General features: G+C 33.1%; 4 protein-coding genes across 4 annotated transcripts; 2 read left to right on the forward strand and 2 right to left on the reverse strand.

The window, feature by feature from the left end:
- Nucleotides 1-55: 55 nt before the first annotated feature.
- On the forward strand, nucleotides 56-3,218 carry LOC100883642 (kelch domain-containing protein 4). Its single transcript, XM_003708428.3, has 7 exons — nucleotides 56-344; nucleotides 498-668; nucleotides 741-976; nucleotides 1,046-1,212; nucleotides 1,278-1,427; nucleotides 1,497-1,715; nucleotides 1,803-3,218. The coding sequence occupies exons 1-7, from the start codon at nucleotides 231-233 to the stop codon at nucleotides 2,333-2,335; spliced, it is 1,590 nt and encodes a 529-aa protein (XP_003708476.2). The 5' UTR covers nucleotides 56-230; the 3' UTR covers nucleotides 2,336-3,218.
- Nucleotides 2,323-6,576, reverse strand: ValRS-m (Valyl-tRNA synthetase, mitochondrial). The gene is made up of 16 exons (XM_076529866.1): nucleotides 6,245-6,576; nucleotides 5,971-6,163; nucleotides 5,652-5,898; nucleotides 5,345-5,573; nucleotides 5,094-5,273; nucleotides 4,901-5,025; nucleotides 4,541-4,803; nucleotides 4,241-4,469; nucleotides 4,057-4,179; nucleotides 3,884-3,991; nucleotides 3,657-3,816; nucleotides 3,306-3,574; nucleotides 3,005-3,217; nucleotides 2,825-2,936; nucleotides 2,565-2,743; nucleotides 2,323-2,508 (listed from the first exon to the last, which is right to left on the reverse strand). The coding sequence occupies exons 1-16, from the start codon at nucleotides 6,330-6,332 to the stop codon at nucleotides 2,440-2,442; spliced, it is 2,787 nt and encodes a 928-aa protein (XP_076385981.1). The 5' UTR covers nucleotides 6,333-6,576; the 3' UTR covers nucleotides 2,323-2,439.
- A 414-nt stretch (nucleotides 6,577-6,990) lies between these two features.
- scu (hydroxysteroid 17-beta dehydrogenase 10) lies at nucleotides 6,991-9,631 on the forward strand. Its single transcript, XM_003708421.3, has 3 exons — nucleotides 6,991-7,417; nucleotides 8,314-8,478; nucleotides 8,893-9,631. Exons 1-3 carry the CDS (start codon nucleotides 7,409-7,411, stop codon nucleotides 9,484-9,486), a joined length of 768 nt encoding a protein of 255 aa, XP_003708469.2. The 5' UTR covers nucleotides 6,991-7,408; the 3' UTR covers nucleotides 9,487-9,631.
- LOC100883304 (protein nervous wreck) lies at nucleotides 9,617-18,021 on the reverse strand. The gene is made up of 22 exons (XM_076529865.1): nucleotides 17,838-18,021; nucleotides 14,839-14,936; nucleotides 14,598-14,643; nucleotides 14,442-14,527; nucleotides 14,231-14,375; nucleotides 14,032-14,168; nucleotides 13,909-13,972; nucleotides 13,444-13,572; nucleotides 13,231-13,353; nucleotides 13,020-13,123; nucleotides 12,808-12,952; nucleotides 12,616-12,693; nucleotides 12,499-12,550; nucleotides 12,283-12,386; nucleotides 12,065-12,215; nucleotides 11,809-11,981; nucleotides 11,441-11,741; nucleotides 11,148-11,362; nucleotides 10,973-11,072; nucleotides 10,747-10,905; nucleotides 10,642-10,673; nucleotides 9,617-10,566 (listed from the first exon to the last, which is right to left on the reverse strand). Exons 1-22 carry the CDS (start codon nucleotides 17,856-17,858, stop codon nucleotides 9,991-9,993), a joined length of 3,039 nt encoding a protein of 1,012 aa, XP_076385980.1. The 5' UTR covers nucleotides 17,859-18,021; the 3' UTR covers nucleotides 9,617-9,990.
- Nucleotides 18,022-18,044: the final 23 nt, after the last annotated feature.

Genomic DNA, 18,044 nt, shown 5'->3' on the forward strand with positions numbered 1-18,044 from the left:
AATAAATGACTTTGTATATAATTTATGCAAACATACCTTTATTCAGAAACAATTACAATTGATATATTGATAATAAAGTTTGAATTTATAATTTAAATACATTTTTTGATCAAATTGACTTTTATTAAAAGGCACTTATATTAAATGTATATACAATTTTCGGGTCACCTGTAGTATTAACTTTGAAAACACAAACAATTTTTCAAGTATAAAACATTTTATTGTTTAATATGGGTAAAAAAGATAAAAATAAGAAGAAAATAAGTGGCAGTGTAAAAACTGCACTTAAAACTGAAAAGAAATTAAACTCTAAACAGAAAAAGGAATTGGCTGCACGTGGTGAGGTTAGAGAAATTTATAAATATTTCAAAGTTAAATTCCTGAGTTATAAAATATTGAATTTACGTTAGCAAATAACAATTAATTCAACCCTAATTCATTAAAATGTATTCTATGATATTTCTGTTTTTTATGTAAAAAATAATTTATCTTCTTAGGATGACATAGAACATGTGATTGCTGAAATTGAGAGAGAAGAAGCAAGAAGAAAACATGTTGTTGAAAAAACAGTAGCACCACCATCTCGACGTATAAATTGTACTTTAACAGCTCACCCATTTAAAGATGAACTTATTATGTTTGGAGGAGAATTTCATGATGGAAGAACGGTATACTAAATACAGTGTAGATATCATTGACATTATATGTTAAACTTATACATATTATATTCTTTTGTTTAGACTTTCGTTTATGGAGATATGTTTACATATAATTTAAGCAAAAATGAATGGACTATTATAAAAGCACCTGGTTCTCCACCTCCACGGTGTAGTCATCAAGCAGTAACCACAAATGTAAATAAGGGAGAACTGTGGATATTTGGTGGTGAATTTACAAGTCCTTCAGAATCACAATTTTATCACTATAAAGATTTATGGGTGTACAGATTTGCAACAAAGAAATGGGAAAAAATTTTGTATGTTGTATATGTCTTCTAAGAAATAAGTAGAAATATTTTTTTCTTATTATTTATTTTTCATTTAAGATCTCCTGGTGGGCCATCTGCCAGAAGTGGTCATCGAATGGCTCTCATAAAAAAGCAGTTAATAATTTTTGGTGGATTTCATGATAATTTAAGAGATTATAAATATTACAATGATGTATATCTATTTAATCTTGACACATATACATGGCATAAGATTGAAATGTCTGGTAAGTATAAAGATAGCTCAATAAAATAAATTTCTATATTGTAAATATCTTTCATAAAATTGTAGGTGTTTCACCACCTCCCAGGTCTGGATGTATAATGTTACCAACACCTGACAATAAAGTTCTTGTGTATGGAGGATATAGTAAAGAGAGGATCAAAAAGGATGTTGATAAAGGCTATGTTCATACAGACATGTATTTAATGTCTCCTGAGAGTAGGTAGTTTGCTTTATTTCAAAATATTTTTGTTTAAATATTAAATAATATTAAATTTGTTGTTTCAGAAAATGATCAAACTGGTTTGAAATGGAAATGGGTACTTGTAAAACAATCAGGAATTAAAATATTACCAAGATGTAGTGTATCAGGGGTTTTAGTTCAGTCACATCTAGCCTATTTATTTGGCGGAGTTTTTGATAATGAAGATGATGATGAAGAACTTCATGGAACATTTTATAATGATTTACTGGCTCTAGATTTAGAAAAATTCCAATGGAGGACAGGTAAACGTATTAAATAGAACGAACTTTCTTTCTTCAAATATTATAAATAGATAAAGATTCTTAACATTTTTATTTGAATATTATTAGTGACATTACACGGAAAAAAGGATGTGACCGTACGACGTCGTAGAAGAAAACCAAAAGAAGATGGTGAGCAAGAATGTGATAGTGAAAATGAAGACGATAATGACAATGAAATACAAGAAATGGAAGAATCACCATCTATTCCTATCGAATCTGTAACAACTCATGACGATGGGATTTTCACGGTTACAATAGGACCCGCGCGAACATCTGTTACACAAGAACAAGAAATTTGTCAAACAGATATATTTATGCCATGTCCAAGAATAAATGCCGCACTTGCTGTGAAGCATAACATTTTATATTTATATGGCGGCATGTTTGAAGATGGAGACCGACAATATACACTGAATGATTTTTATAGTTTAGATTTACGTAAATTAGACGAATGGAAAACAATAATACATGATGATTTATCTAAGCAAGCGTGGTTTGATTCCAGTAGTTCGGATTCGGATAGTGAGCAAACAGATGACAGTAGTGAAAGTGAAAATGACTCTGATGATGAACATATGGACGTTGATAAAAATGAGTAATTGTATTTTTTATTTTACATGTATTACAGTCTTAATTCTTTAATTTAAATATTAAAAAAGATCAGAATACTATTTTAAATACCCTTTTGTACAGATTATTTACATTATATTTCACTTGAAATCTTTTTTTTGTGTGAAATATTTTGTTCAATTTGTTTTAAAATAGCAGGATCCTAAAAAAAAAAATGTAATAAATACGAAATTTAAAATGTAATAAAAATGAACTTACTTGTGATGTAATAAACAGTGCACAATTAGAATCGCAAGGATAACATATGCTACTTTCATCTTTTATATAATTATTTTCGGGGAATACCGAAATATTTAGAATTTTGCTTCCACCTTTAATTAAGTTTATGGTATTATTATAAAAACTAACGTCTTCAGATTTATTAGTTACAATATGAACTGTAATAAAAAAAAATTACGTAAGGTTAAAAAATTAATGAATTAATTCTTGTTATATTTTGTTGTGTAAAACAATATTACCTTCTGGATTTATCATTTTATTAATTTTACCTATGGAACTTCTAATTTCTGCAATTATTTGTAAAACTTCCTTTATTTTTTCATCCAAAGTAACGTCTCTCCATTTGTTATACTGTAATAATCATGCTTTCAGTTTATTTACAATTCTCAGATATAGTAAGATATACAACTGATACTTACTTGCTCTGGCATTGGATATGGTGCTTCCATTAATGATGGGACTAATAGAAATTCTGGAAATTTACTTGATAATCGATTATACAAGTCATCAGACAAGTATGGCATTATAGGTGCAAATGCACGTAAAAATACTTCCAAGCATGTTCTTAAACCATATGTGTGACTTATATCAATATTCGCATCCTCACTTTTAAATCCCCATTTAGTTGCTTCCTACAAATGATCCATATAAGATCTTAGCTAAACAGTAAATGTTTCCTCCATTCTTGTTAATTACAATTATGACTTTTTATTATCTTACCAAATAAAAATCGCAAAATTCGTAATATAGAAACTGCTTAAGTGCCGCAACAGATTTATGAAAATCTCGTCGCAAGAGTGTCTCATTAACAGTGGTTACCATTAAAGATAATCGACTTAGAATCCAACGATCAATAATTGTCATGTCTTTTGGTTCTTGATATTTTTTTTCAGCTGTCATAAATAAAACATACTTGCTTGCTTGCCAGATTTTATTTGAAAAGAATTTGTTTGTTTGACACTCCAATATATCGAAATTAATATTTTTATCTGTTTAAATAATTATAATTATAATATTTATTATAATGCATATGACGTAAAATGATGAAAGAACATATTAATGTAGACTAACTTTTGATATTGTGACTACAGAGAGTCATGCGCAGCGCATCTACACCGCATTCTGGTATACCAGAAGGAAACATTTTCTTGTTTGCATTCAACATTCGACGTAGTGTCGTTTCATTTATAATGCCCTTATCGTAACTTTCTTTCATTTGTGTAGTAAGACCCTATTTGCAGTAAATCTTTACTACAAATAAATTATAGCATGAATTAAGGTGCATTGTTGATACTTACAATTAAATTAATGCCATTAATAACATTTTCAGGGGAAACTACGTTTCCTAATGTTTTGGACATTTTCTTTCCATAAGCGTCGCATAAAATACCATGTAGTAAAACTTCCTATAAATTAATGGAAATTTTAATACATATAATTTTATGAAGCATATGTTAAGAAAAAATCATACAGGGAATGGTAGTTGATTAGTTAGTTCCAAGCTTAGCATAACCATCCTTGCAACCCAGAAGAAAAGAATATCGTATCCTGTTTCCATTAATGTTAAGGGAAAATATTTTTTAAAATCTTCTGTCTAAAACATAGAAACAAAATAGTTACATTTTCCATATTATTTAACTACTAGCGTGTTGTACCTCTTTTGGCCATCCTAGTACAGAAAAAGGAAGAATTGCCGAAGAAAACCATGTATCTAATACATCTGGATCTCTGTATATTTGAATATCAGGTCCATACTTTTTTTGTGCAATGATATATGCGTCATTTTCAGTTCTAGCAACAATCCATTCAATTTTATCTCCTACTATAATATAATAAGCAGGAATAGGATGTCCCCACCATGTTTGTCGTGAAATGCACCAATCTCTAACAAAAATATTGCAATGAAAGAGTAAATATTGCTATTAATTTTTCCATACTACATGTTCTTTTCTTACCTAATATTATTAAGATAATCATACCATATCTGTTTATGGATAGCAGGAACTATGTTTAAATGCCCTTGTTCTACAGCTTGCAATGCTCGATGCGCCATATTTTTGCAACTAATAAACCATTGTTCTTTCGACATACATTCTACAATGTCACGAGATCGTGAACATATCGGTATGCACATTTCATGTTCTTTTACACTTCTTAGAACACCTTTATTTGAGAGTTCATTTAAGACTTTCTCTCGTGCAATAAATCTTGGCAAACCCTGAAATATTTTCAAAATTAAATTTTAACAATCAAAACTGATTCCACTGAAATAATTTGCTCAGAATGTAATTATTTTAATTTCAATTTTCTTATACCTTAAACTGTTTGCCTGCAGTCGTTATGTTTCCATCTTCATCAATTACCTCAATAATATCTAATTTATGATTTGTTGCAATTGCATAGTCCATCTGATCATGTGCCGGTGTTACTTTGACAGCCCCTGGAAATTTTTTATATCATAAATTTGATCATTACATTATATACTTTTAATGTTTCAGTCATATTAACCTGTGCCAAATTTGTTGTCAACTAAGGGATCAGCAATTACAGGTATATAAGTTTCCCTTAAAGTATGCCAAACTTGTTTTCCAATATATTCTGTATATCTTTCATCATCTGGATGAACAGCAATTGCTACATCACCAAAAACAGTTTCTGGCCTAGTTGTTGCAACTACTATTTCATTTTCTAAAAAAAATCTTTATATTTATCACATGAAATTTATCTAGTAAATGAAAATTTACAAAATAAAATTTTACTTGAATCTTTTAATGGATAAGCTATATGTGCTATTTCACCAAATGTTATCTTCTTTTTATATCCTGGGATTTCAAGTTTTGTTTTTTCTTTGATGTATAATCGTTCTACTTCAATCTCAGATATAGCACTGCGTAAAGTAGGAGACCAATTAATCATATCTTTTTTCCTATATAATAAATTTCGATCATTTAATAATACAAATGCTTCTACTACAGCTTTATTGTGGTCCTAAAGTATTTATTATAAAAGAATAAATTATTTATTAAAAAAATAAAATTTTTTACATATGAAGATTTTAATAAATACCTTACTCATTGTAAAATATTCTCTTGACCAATCCAAACTGGCACCTACAGTTTTTAACTGTGATTTTATAGCAATTTCCTTGTCATTTTTCCATTGCCATACAAGTGAAAGAAATTGTTCTTTCCCAATTTCTGATTTAGAAACACCTTCTACTTTAGAAAGATATTTTTCTACCATTATTTGTGTTGCAATTCCAGCATGATCAAAACCTGGTATCCACACAACAGGATGACCCTTCATTCTATACCTATATGTAGGACCATTTTAAATATTATATACCACAATAATTAAGCAATAAATTACCGTTAATTATAGATACCATCTAGCTAATACATCCTGAACTATAACAGTTAATGCATGTCCTAAATGCAATGTTCCAGTTATATTTGGAGGAGGCAAGATCATACTCAGTGTTTCTTTCTGACTGTCTTTAGCATTAAAGTAATTATTCTTTTCCCAAATTTGGTACCATTTATGCTCAGCATCTTTATGATTAAATGTTTTTGGAAAATCTAAAGATAAAACACATTAATAATAATCTTAAACAAACATTTTTTGAGTATGAACAAGCATTACATTACATGTATAAATACCTGATAACACTTGAGTTGATAATTTACAATAATAAAATTTATAACATGAATTACAAGATAACAAATTCAACCGAGCAATATGCATCATTAATTGTATTGATTTATATTTATATGTGAATAAATATTTTACAATTTATAACCTATAATATCAATAACATCAATTCCTAATTTACTAAAAAAAAACTGATTGTATATTATTAACGTTATCGTTACTAAAATAAAAAATAATATGCATTTAAATTGCAATTATTTTGCAATTTAGATATTTGCACTTTGTCCGCGCGGTTGAAAACAGTCATGGACTAAACATCAGATTGATGAGATAATAGATCACATATTTATATAAACAGATATATATGTATTTATGAAAAATGTAACATAATGCTTTTAATTATTTACAATACATATCCAAACACATGTATGTATAATAATTTTAAATACGAGTTAAAATAAATGAATATCAAGAATATTCAATCATTCGAATATACTAGTATTAAAAAACAACAACCACATTTCAGATTTTGTAATTTTATTTACATTTCAAAATATAATAAATACATTCTTCAATATATAATATAATTTATAATTAAGACAAAATTTTATAATAAAATTTACAATATTGTAAATAGTTAAATACGATTATAAATACTATTACAAAAGTGTATTTGCCTATTTCAATAAGTGTGAATACTTGTCAATAATAGAATGAACGTAAAATTTTAAAATATAATAGAAATAAATATTATTTTATTAGTATATTTAATTGCAATGTGCTAATATCTTGTACTTTACACATGTAGAATTTATAAATGCCTCATCAGACATTGCCTTGAACTGAAATTCTGATATAATTAATACTTTAAACTGCCAACGACTAAAACACATTAAATTGAAGACTCATTCTCTCGTTTTTCTTTTTTTATTATACGATTGATTGTCTTTAGTAAACGATTGAATTATTCTTGTATGATTCGTTGATAAAGATATACATATGTGTGTGTAAACGTTGAAAGGAGGAATGTCTATGGTTCAAAGTTTCATATAGATAATTTGCAGTCGGTCGGTAAATCCAGTCGAGACAACACGTTCGCATTGAACGAATTTAACTCTCTTTCCTAGTGTTTGCTTTTTATTTAGTATACTCTTTTTTTATACGTTACCAGAATGTTGAAAGTAAGTTTTAACATTTTTTTACATGCAAAGTTCAATTATCATTACGAATATAATGCATATTTATGTAGTATTAGGAATATTTTCGAAAATGTGGTCCATATCGCACATTTATATTATTATACAATTATGTTATATATGTACATAAAAAACTTAGTTTTGTTTAAAAATAATTGTGACTTTCGAAGAGATGCTTCACAAAAAGTTATATGTTTTACTTTATCCTGTAATATTAAAAAGTGGTTAATAATATTATTAAAAAAGGACATACGATATATACATATATTTTTTTTAATAGTAACAGTCTTACGAATTGTATTCTTTAAACAACACATAAGAAAAATGTTACGAAAAATATTCAAAGACAACAATATTGTTACACTGACAATATAAAATGTCATTCAATTGTTATTATTTTGTTGTAAGAATAATATATATAATAAAGTACTAAATGAAATTTTTATAATTATTAATAACGAATAATGTAGAAAAATAAATTCGTATGATTATTTTTTTGAGCAAAATTCATTATATTTTTTGGTTTTCTGATTTTGCGTAATAACAAGACTACAAGCTAAAATATATTTGTTGTTAGTAGCAATCCCTATAAATTATTTGGTAACAGTGGTTAATAAAAATTAGATTATGTGTAACTATTTGAAATATAACATAATTTCATTCTTACTTTTTATATGATCAGTATTATGTTAGAAAAACATTTATGCGATCAAAGGATGCATTATATTTAATATTTTATGAACTATGATGAAAATAATTAATTTGAACAGTTAATAATTTTTGTTACAATAATATTCTAAATATACCAATAAATTCTAGAACTATTATAGCAAAAAGATACATTTAAATGAAAGATACAATTAACATGTAATGCATTTTAGGGATTGGTCACTCTTGTAACCGGTGGTGCTTCCGGATTAGGACTTGGAACCGTGCAAAGATTCGTCAGGGAAGGTGCCAAAGTGATTCTTGCTGATCTACCCACGTCAAAAGGAGATGAAATTGCTAAAAGTTTAGGAAACAATACTATATTTTCGCCAATGGATGTAAATATGAAAAATTAGTACCATCGCTACTACCAATAGCAGTAATAGAATTAATAAAAAACGTTGTTTAGAAAAAATTTATAAATGCAAAATAATTAAGTTTATACATTAGCAATATAGTAATTAAAATATTTTAATTGAATTCTGAATTAATAATATAATGTATATTATTGTACAATATATTTATTATATAATTCTTAACTTTAGTTATATGACTATTACTGTCATTGGTCTTAATTTCCTATATGTATACTATAAGTACTGCTATTAGTAACCATTATCAATTGACATTGAAATTTTAATCATATCCTTCGATGAAATATAATAATCACTGTATATAATTTGTGATCTTATATTTTTGTTTTTACAAATCAAACTTTGTTGATGTTAAATTAATCTTGTATCATTTTACAGGTAACAATACCAGAGAATATAGAAGAAACAGTACAGTTAATAGAAAATCAGTATGGACACCTAAATGTCATAGTGAATGCTGCAGGAATAGCTTGTGCACATAAGGTATATAATCCTAACACAAAGAAAGCACATAAAGTGGAAGATTTTGCGAGAGTCCTTAAAGTAAATACTATTGGAACATTTAGTGTTATAACATCATGTATGGGTCTTATGCATAATGTAACACCAGATGAAGATGGACAACGCGGAGTAATAGTAAACACCGCGAGCGTTGCAGCTTTTGAGGGTCAAATGGGTCAGGCAGCATATTCTGCCAGCAAAGGTGCAATTGTCAGTATGACTTTACCGCTGGCCCGCGATTTAGCAAGATCTGGTATTCGCGTGGTCACAATTGCACCAGGATTATTCGATACACCTTTATTAGGAGAACTACCAGAAAAAGTGCGTGTATATTTAACGAAAACAGTACCGTATCCAAATAGATTGGGTAAACCGGATGAATTTGCTCAACTGGCGCAACACATTATTGAAAATCATCTTCTGAATGGAGAAGTGATAAGATTGGATGGTGCTCTCAGGATGCAGCCTTAAAGTTATATGATCACGCAACACTTATACGAACATGGAATTGGATGAAGGGATTTATAGTATATGGATTTTTTAAATAAACATTATATAAAAAGATACATAAAAATATATGAAAGATGAATAAAACAATAACTTCTTTTCCATGCAACACCATTATAATTCTTTTGAAATGTACACAAACAACTAAAAGTTTTCATCTATTATAGGTATCGACAATTTTCTTTATTACCTTATGACTGTACATTAACGTCTTGTAAATACGTTGCAAAAGTCGCAACACCCTTCTTTAAATAGTTCACTAGAATATCATCTAGCAAAAAAGTTGTGTACATAGTATTAACATAAAAATTTTGTTAGTTGTTCCGTTATTCGTTAGTCTTTCTTTCCAATAACCTCCGGAGATTTCCAAAATTCCAGTAAATGCTGAAACTTATTTTGATGATTTTTCGGAAGAGCCAGTTTATTTGTTAAGGCAGGATAATCAGGATCTCCGAGGTCTAGTCAATCCTAGGCATTCGATTCTTTTAAATTTTGTAGCTTTTCTAACTGGTCAGGCTGTAATTCATCTGGAATACTTGCCCTTCCTCCTACCACCATTTTCTCGGGTACGATTTCAATATCCTCTGTATTATCCTGTACCTCGATTACGGTACCACGAGACGGTATCGATTGAGAATTATCGGCGGTGCTTGGGCCGGATGTTGAATCTGCTTCACTGCCAGAACTGCTACTAACCGGAAACGGTGCTGAATCTGTAGGCAGATCATCGACCGTTGACTTTTCTTCTATATCTTCTGTTGCTTCTGTAGTTTCTTGTTCTTCTCTCTCATCCATTATCACGGTGGCCTCTTTGCAATCACTCTCGTTCATATCAGTGGTAGTACTCGATGGTAAATCAGCTTCGGAACTTTCTGCGGATTTCACCGTATCGTCAGCAGTTTCCTCTAATCCGGGAAACGGATGTTCAACTTCTTCCATTGGGGTCGCCGCGGTAATCACAATTTGTGCAACACCAAGTCCGAAATCATCTTTAGATTGATCGGTGTTCAAAGATTGCGGATGTTTTGCTTTCTCATCATTCATCTAAGAGAAGGATAATACATAGCTGGACTTTTAATAACTTCTTTTTTTACTATCGTCTAAGAAAATTTTATTTACCTTGGCTTCTGAATCTTCCGATACTTCTACAACTGAATAAGAATTATGTTTTCATTGAAGCGTGTATTCAAATCTGCACGTAACAAATAATGATTTAAAGCTTACCTACTATACCAGGCCCATCATCGGACTTATCGCCTTCGAATTGCGACCCATAATGACTTTTTTGGTCCTTTGAAAGATTTATTATAAAACCTTCTTGCTGTTGTTCTTTCTGCTGTTGCTCAGTGTTCACATTATCTGATTGTTGTTTGTTTTCCGACCCTATGTAAAATATGAGAGGTAGAATACTTCTCTCGTTGCAATTCACTTCGCACAATACTACTATTACCTTGTATTGAATTTTGCGCTAATTCATCTTCTAACAGAAATTCTAGAACTTCAGGCGGTGTAAACATCGGTGGCGCGGAGCTCGGTGGCGTTATATTTTCCTAATGAAAAAGGATCGACAAGTTAAAAATTTGCAATTATGTTCATTCTAAAGTATCCACATTTACAAATTTAACCTGTGGAGTCAAGGGTGAGCCATCTGCAGCACAAGGTTCTACAATTAAAGATGGGAATAATCCTCGTTGTCCACGTAATTCACCTTCCCACCATCCATCGTCCACGTCATGCGGTTCTTTTCTCAGCACTTTTACGATATCACCTTCGAGGAAGCTAAGCTCTTCGTCGCACGTAGTATCGTAATCGTAAAGAGCGATACAATATTGCTCCGGTTCTAGAAAACCATAAATTAATTCATAAAATAAATTAACTTTTTTTCTTTTATCCTTTTAGACTCCAACGATTAACTTACCCCCTATGTGATTTTGTACAATATTCTCTGGAGCAGCAGGTTGTAGATTAGCGTCTGGGTCGACTGCATCGTGATCGTCGATAGTGTAATCTACCGAAGAGAAAGATATTTGTTGCACCAGTCCTGGTCCTTGCGAAGTCAAACCAGATGTTGTCTCTCGCTCAACATCAAGATAATTCTGAGGAACAAATCCTTCTTCGCCGCGATAATTTCGTGCTCGTAGCCAACCATCGCCATCGCCCTCTCCAACGACTTCGAGTTGTTCACTTTCGACAATTGACAATTCATCAGGATTTTGCGCCTGTAAAACAAATTCTTAAGATTAATTTCTAACGCGAATAATAACAGAGTTAAATTGATATTCATACCGTGTACGAATAAAGGGCGGTGCATTTATATATTTGCTGTGTAGAAGGTGCTTCGGCTGTTTCTTGAACTTCAGTTTGCTCATCCTTCTCTTCGTTATCCCAGTTCACCGCTGTTGGGTCATCCCAACCGACAGTAAGCTGTTCTATTCGTTGCTTCTCCTGTTCAAGCAGAGCTGCCGATCGAATAATATCTTACTGTTACTTTCATTTGGAACCAATAATAAGATTTTATCTTTTTGTAGAGTGTTGTACACACCATCCACTTCCTCGCTATCGTGTCTTTGCCTCTCCTCTGTAGTTTCCTCTTGCTGAGGAGCGTTTCGTGCACTACCCGGTCGTTCAACGGTAGTTAAATCGCTACCACCATCTCCGTCACTATCGTAGAACGAATCTGAGGACGGATGCTCCTGCAATGTATCGTAAATATATTGTACAGATTTTAGAATATATGTTATTCGATGTAGATTAAAATACCGCTGTTCCAGATGCATCGGTTCTGACGGAAAGGGAGCTGGCCGAGCGTGGCATATCTTGGACGCTCAGAGTTTCAGCTTCTTGTAACCACTCGTCAACGTTCACTGCAGAAACAATAAATACGCAACAATCGTATCGATTAATTGATGCGATTTACCATATTAATTTTATCCGCTTTAAACACATAAAGAACAGAACAACAGATGTTTAACAAACCTCCACCGTTTCGAAGGCATTCTATTCTCGCTTCTGCCTTCAGCTTTGCTGTCTAATGAACAAGTAAACAGGTAAGGTAGAGAATTGACGTGATTCGCGTTTCACCAGATATCTTACCTCAGCGCGTCGTATCGCGTGTTTCAGTTCATCGATTTTTGTGTCTATATCTGGACCTTGTGGATCATTTGGATCAGTCTAGGACAGTTATTGAGAATAACTGTTAGTAAATTATCATTGAACGTGGAATGAAAAATGAAAGGAGAAACAGTCGGAGGATTTGAAGGAGGATTAGCCGTATGTTATGTTAACCTTTTGTCCAGACTCTTTAAGCTGTAAAAGAACTTGTAATTTTCTATTATTTTCCCTGATACTGCTTATTTCGCGTGCTATTCGCGTCGACCAGCGACGAGCTTCTTTTCCAAGCGTAGCTGCAGCAGAATGATCGGCCGTTATCCTGTAACAAATTTTTTCTTGACTACTGCAAAAAGTTTCCATTTACATTCTATATGTTATTTGCAAACCTCTCTACTGGATCGTTGTCGCAAGCTTCGAATTCATATTGTATATGTTGTTTTAGAACTGGATAATACAAGCAGCAACATTGTATATTGTACTCCCTAGTTAGCTGCGAAAGGTACGAACAATAAATAACAGAAAAAGTAATCTCTTTCACCTATTTAACTGTAGAGTAAGTTTCAGGAGAATTTTAATTTGATCTCTTGTACTACTCACTTGTTGCGCTTGGTCGCGAATTTTACCGAAACTATTTTGCGTAGCTAAACAAGTCAAAAGTTCTGTACGACCCATTAAAGTTAAATATTCTGCTACTTTATCGTAAACACCTTGCTCTAAGTACTGTTAAAGAAAACAAGAGAATAGACATTTTCATTCCTTCTCTATTAAAATTTCAAGACAGAGTATGAGTAACGATTAAAATTCACTTACTTGCATAGTATTTTGTAAATCAACTACAAAATACCTATTCTGGTGTGCATTGGCAGCGGCGAGACTAAGTAAGTAATCGTTTCGAGCCCCCGTGGACTTTTCTTCTAAAGCATCCCGTTTAGAGCTTACCTAAACACAAAGAGCTATTAATGATACATTCTAAGCGCATATTATACATTTGTAGAAAAAGATAATACTCGCTAACGGGAGACAATAATTCTTATTAAGTACAGGGTATTCAGTACAATCAGAGGTGCAGTCGCAGACAATTGTAATGGACGGTTCGAATGCCTACTGAAGAGATTATGGGTCGTTTAAGATTGGGACTTAAAACCTTACAATTTTGGAACATTCAGATATTGGGACTTTGGTATTTCCGAAACCCTGGTATTACCAAAGATTATTTACCCCATTTAGCGAGTACCTGAACCTTCTTTCTTTACATATCGACAGTTAGTTTCATACCTTTGCACTATTCTTTTGTAATGATGTTATCGATTGAAAGAAAGATCCCTTCTTCTTTTTCAACCTGGAAATGATCAATATTTTACTGTATCGATTAAACAGCCAGATTATGCATGTACGTACTTTTCTTCGATATCTTTTGCTTTGTCGCGAACATCGTGGGCGCTATGCTCTTCATCGAAGTATAATTTTTTTGTTTTGTCTACATCTTGTACACACATTTGCAACTCTTTTTGTACTATCATTAATTGGTCGATTGCCTGAAAAAGAACAGTGTTGTGTGTACTTCATCGACGATTACTGTTGTTTTAGAAAATGGTACCTTCTTAGAAATTTGAATTTTATGCATCTTTAAACTTTTCGCATCGTCAGCAATTTGCTGCTGAAAAACTTCTACAGCGGCTAATCGCGCCCTGGCGAGCTTTTCGTTTTCTTCCAAAACGGTTCGCCAGACATTCCACATATTCCTGGAATTAACAATTTTGTAACTGAAGGAAATTTCTAACGACGAAATTTTAAGAAATTAAGTGCACCATTTTTCCTCTCCACCATCGACTTTGAGGTCCGGAATATTAGGGATCTTTTTATTTAAATACGCGGAAGATATTTTAAGTAGTGCCTGAAACATTGATTGCCAATCAAAATTTCGAAGAGTCTTAGAAATATACTTCGTAACGTAGCAATCTTACCTCTGAATACGACTTTTCAATAGCAGATTTTTTTATCGTGAAATTACTGAAACATACATTAGCATATAAGGCATTAAAGTAGTTAAGCAAGTTCTGTAAACGATTCGGCATTCTTCGAACATTGTTTGAAAGTAAAAGTAAAAGTTCGAAGGGATCGAAATCGCTGACATAAAATAACTGCAGCTTAGGCTATATAAAAGAGCTTTCGTCTAATCCTCCTTTACATAAGTTTAAGGCTCACCGAATATCTTCCAGAAGGTCGCACTCGTGCTGGTTCTTCGCTTGCAACTTCGCCGCTTGTTCTGCGTGCACATTCTTAAGAAACTTTGTATAATTTCCCTGTAATTAAGGAGATCCGAGTATCAGCAAGAGTCTTCATTCGTGACTAATTTAAATTTATTTTGCAATAGTTAGTTTTGAATATTTTTTCAACGCAGCAAAAAAAATGTGAGTACGAATACAATGATCTTTTTACAATTTTGATAGTCGAATCTTTTTTAGTTATTCCAGAACTAATATTTAAACAAAGAAGATAGTTTTTAGCGAGCATATAAAATAAAGAACAGAACGAACGTATTATCGACAAAATTATTAAACGTAAAAAAGAAATATAAAATATAGTAACCACGAAAAAATGTCCATAGAACAAAAAGTCTCCTTGTCCGTCACGGTTATCCACAGACTAAAAAAAATATTAAATACAATAACATGTACAAAATAAATGTATAATAAAAAAAAAGAAAATATACTATACGTGGAATAAAAAGCAATCTCCTTTGCCCGTCACGGTTATCGGTCTCTTGCACGTCCCAATAATTGTCCGCCGAGGAAGCTAACAAGGGTAACGCTTTAATCAGCGGTAACATTGTTCGAAGTCAAGTTCAATTTTGTAGTACAAGCAGGTGCATCGACGTCTCCCTTACGCATCAGGGCTCGCATTGACCCCGTGAACTCTAGCGAATCAATTGCCGATGTTTAACACACGGGGACAACCTGTGTAATTGTCGAAATTGCAGTCACCCACTCTTGTCCTTGTTGGAAAGTCTGGCGTTGCATTTTTGAAAGCACAGAGCTTGGAGATACGCTCACGGTCTAGGGACTCATACATAATTACTTTCTGTGTGCTCGTTACGTTATGCATTGTTACACGGATCGTTAAATGGGAAAGCCTAGTTCATCGCTGCCGAGAGCGAATGTAAATTTTCCAGGTTTTTTTTCCTCTGCCCTTTGCGTCAACGATCGTAGCAAATATGGTAATGGAAATATCAAGTAACAAGGGAAGCCCTTTTTTTCTTTGTTCCGTGACTACTTTGACGCCCGCGTGCAGAAATTTCAACTCGAGCCACTGAACGAGCATAAAGCGTCGAAGCTTTTTCCATCGCTGTTATTCGCCGAATAAACATTGGATAAATACGTAATCCGATTTCATTTAATTAATATCGAAGTTTAATTATTGCCTTCATTAGTCCGACGCGAGAGAGATATGATTCTAAAGCGACGAAAGTTGCTGATTCTTTAATTAAGCTTGGATAGTACGAGAAGGTCAGGCTTTCAACCGAAGCATTCTCGCCAAAGCACCATGATATAGCCAAGAAATGTCCAGGCAACGAGCGGAAGGCCATACCGAAGAAAATTTATAGTCATGACCTTAATAAAGACTTTTATTATTTTGAGAAATATTTGATCGATCAAAGAGCCAAGTCGGAGCCAACGAGGACAAACAAGGAAAAAGTTTTCGAGCTTAAAAATCTCTCATCGGTCGAGCAAACAATTTTTCTTCGCGAAAATTTCTAAATAACCCTCCTTTTTCGAATATCCCGCTGAAATTGAAGTTTCCTTAAAAAAGGAAAAAATAGGTGAACGCGAAGTTGGTTGAAAGAGACAAAAACAGGGGATGAAAAAGAAATCGTAGCGCGAAAAGCAAATAGAGGCGAGCACTCGTAAAGCGTGTTGATTTAAATTTCAACTGAAGTATGTTTTTGGACAACTGTTAGAAAATGTGTATTTGTTCTCTTTTCACGGATCTTTTTGAATTCTTATCGCACGGCTGGTGTTCGACGAGTCGAAGTGGGTCAGGAATCTCCGGATCTTTAACTGCGAAACTTCATTGTCGTGGAGCGAAGCAAAGGGCCGGTTGGTGCACCTTGATAAATGGGTCAGGAAATGCTGTTATCTTTAAAGGGACAGAGATAACTGTACGATGGAGAACAATTACTATGATTTAAGTAGCTAGAAATTGTTCCGAACCAGTAGTTTCTTAAATCGATATCGCCAAGATTTCGGTCGACCTTGAAACACGTTCTTTTGTTCTACGAATTTTAGGATCAATCCCAAAGAACACGTTCCTTCAATCTTCGTAATTGCCTCGTTACAATCTTTGATCGGTTCAAGAATTTCTCATGGAAATTGTTTCTTCCTCCTTCATTATGCGTAACTACCACGTTTCCGTGACATTTGCATGAAATTGTCACGAAAAAACATGGCTTCCGGAAAAAAATTGTCCTACATTCAAAATTTCAAGCATCGATTTTAAGTGGAACCTCGCACCGTTACATAATGACAGATAGAAATTTCAGGGTTCGCAGAGCTTTACATACTCGAACGAAGCGATATTTTATGAATGTGCCCATGGAAGAAACCGAGAAATCGCGGAAATAAAATTGTGACTTAACCGTTGGTACGCACGTTCGTTTCGATCCGAAACGAACCAGGTCTTTGGCCTGTTCTATACATTTTGAGGTCAGCTTTTGGTATAGATTCGCAGGAAGGACCGAAGTGCGCATCGATTTTCTCATCGTGGCAACGTTCGAGCGCCGTTTACGTCAATTTTTCCGTAAGACGTCGCTAAAGATCGATACGCGGTCAAATTCGCGTATCTCGATCGTGGCGAGAGCAAGTGTCAACCCCTCGTACTTCCTTCGATACACATGACACGTTGCGACCTATACCCTTCGTTCCCTATTTTCTTCCTTTTTTCATTTTGACTGCTTTCGATTCAGTTACCTTGAAAGATTTTCGCCAGGGTACTCATTCATGCTCGGTACACGTTTCGCAGGCGTTCTAACAACGTGCAGTAGTATTCGACTTAGGAAGAACTCGCAACGATCAATGAAGTAGGAGGAAACGACGGAAGAAAGCTCGAATGCAAGGATACGACAAGAGTATAGAGTTGTCGTTCTAAGAATATATATGACAAGAGTGACATGTATGGAAATGCGAATGTCAATCTCGTCGGCTTACTTTTCTCGGTGGTGGTTGCATGCTGGACGAGCGGCCTGCTCTGCAGCCTCACCGCTGGCAGCCCGTTTTACACCGTCCGCCGGGGAGGGGTGCTCTGTTGTTTTCGTACGCCTCACCCGACACAATAATATACGTGCTACCACCCTCACCGCTTGCGTGTTCGTACGCTACTGATCACCCGTCCTCGACTGAGCTAGCCTATTTATT

Source organism: Megachile rotundata, chromosome 3 (assembly GCF_050947335.1).
Source record: "Megachile rotundata isolate GNS110a chromosome 3, iyMegRotu1, whole genome shotgun sequence".
NCBI classification, from domain to species: Eukaryota; Metazoa; Arthropoda; class Insecta; order Hymenoptera; family Megachilidae; genus Megachile; species Megachile rotundata.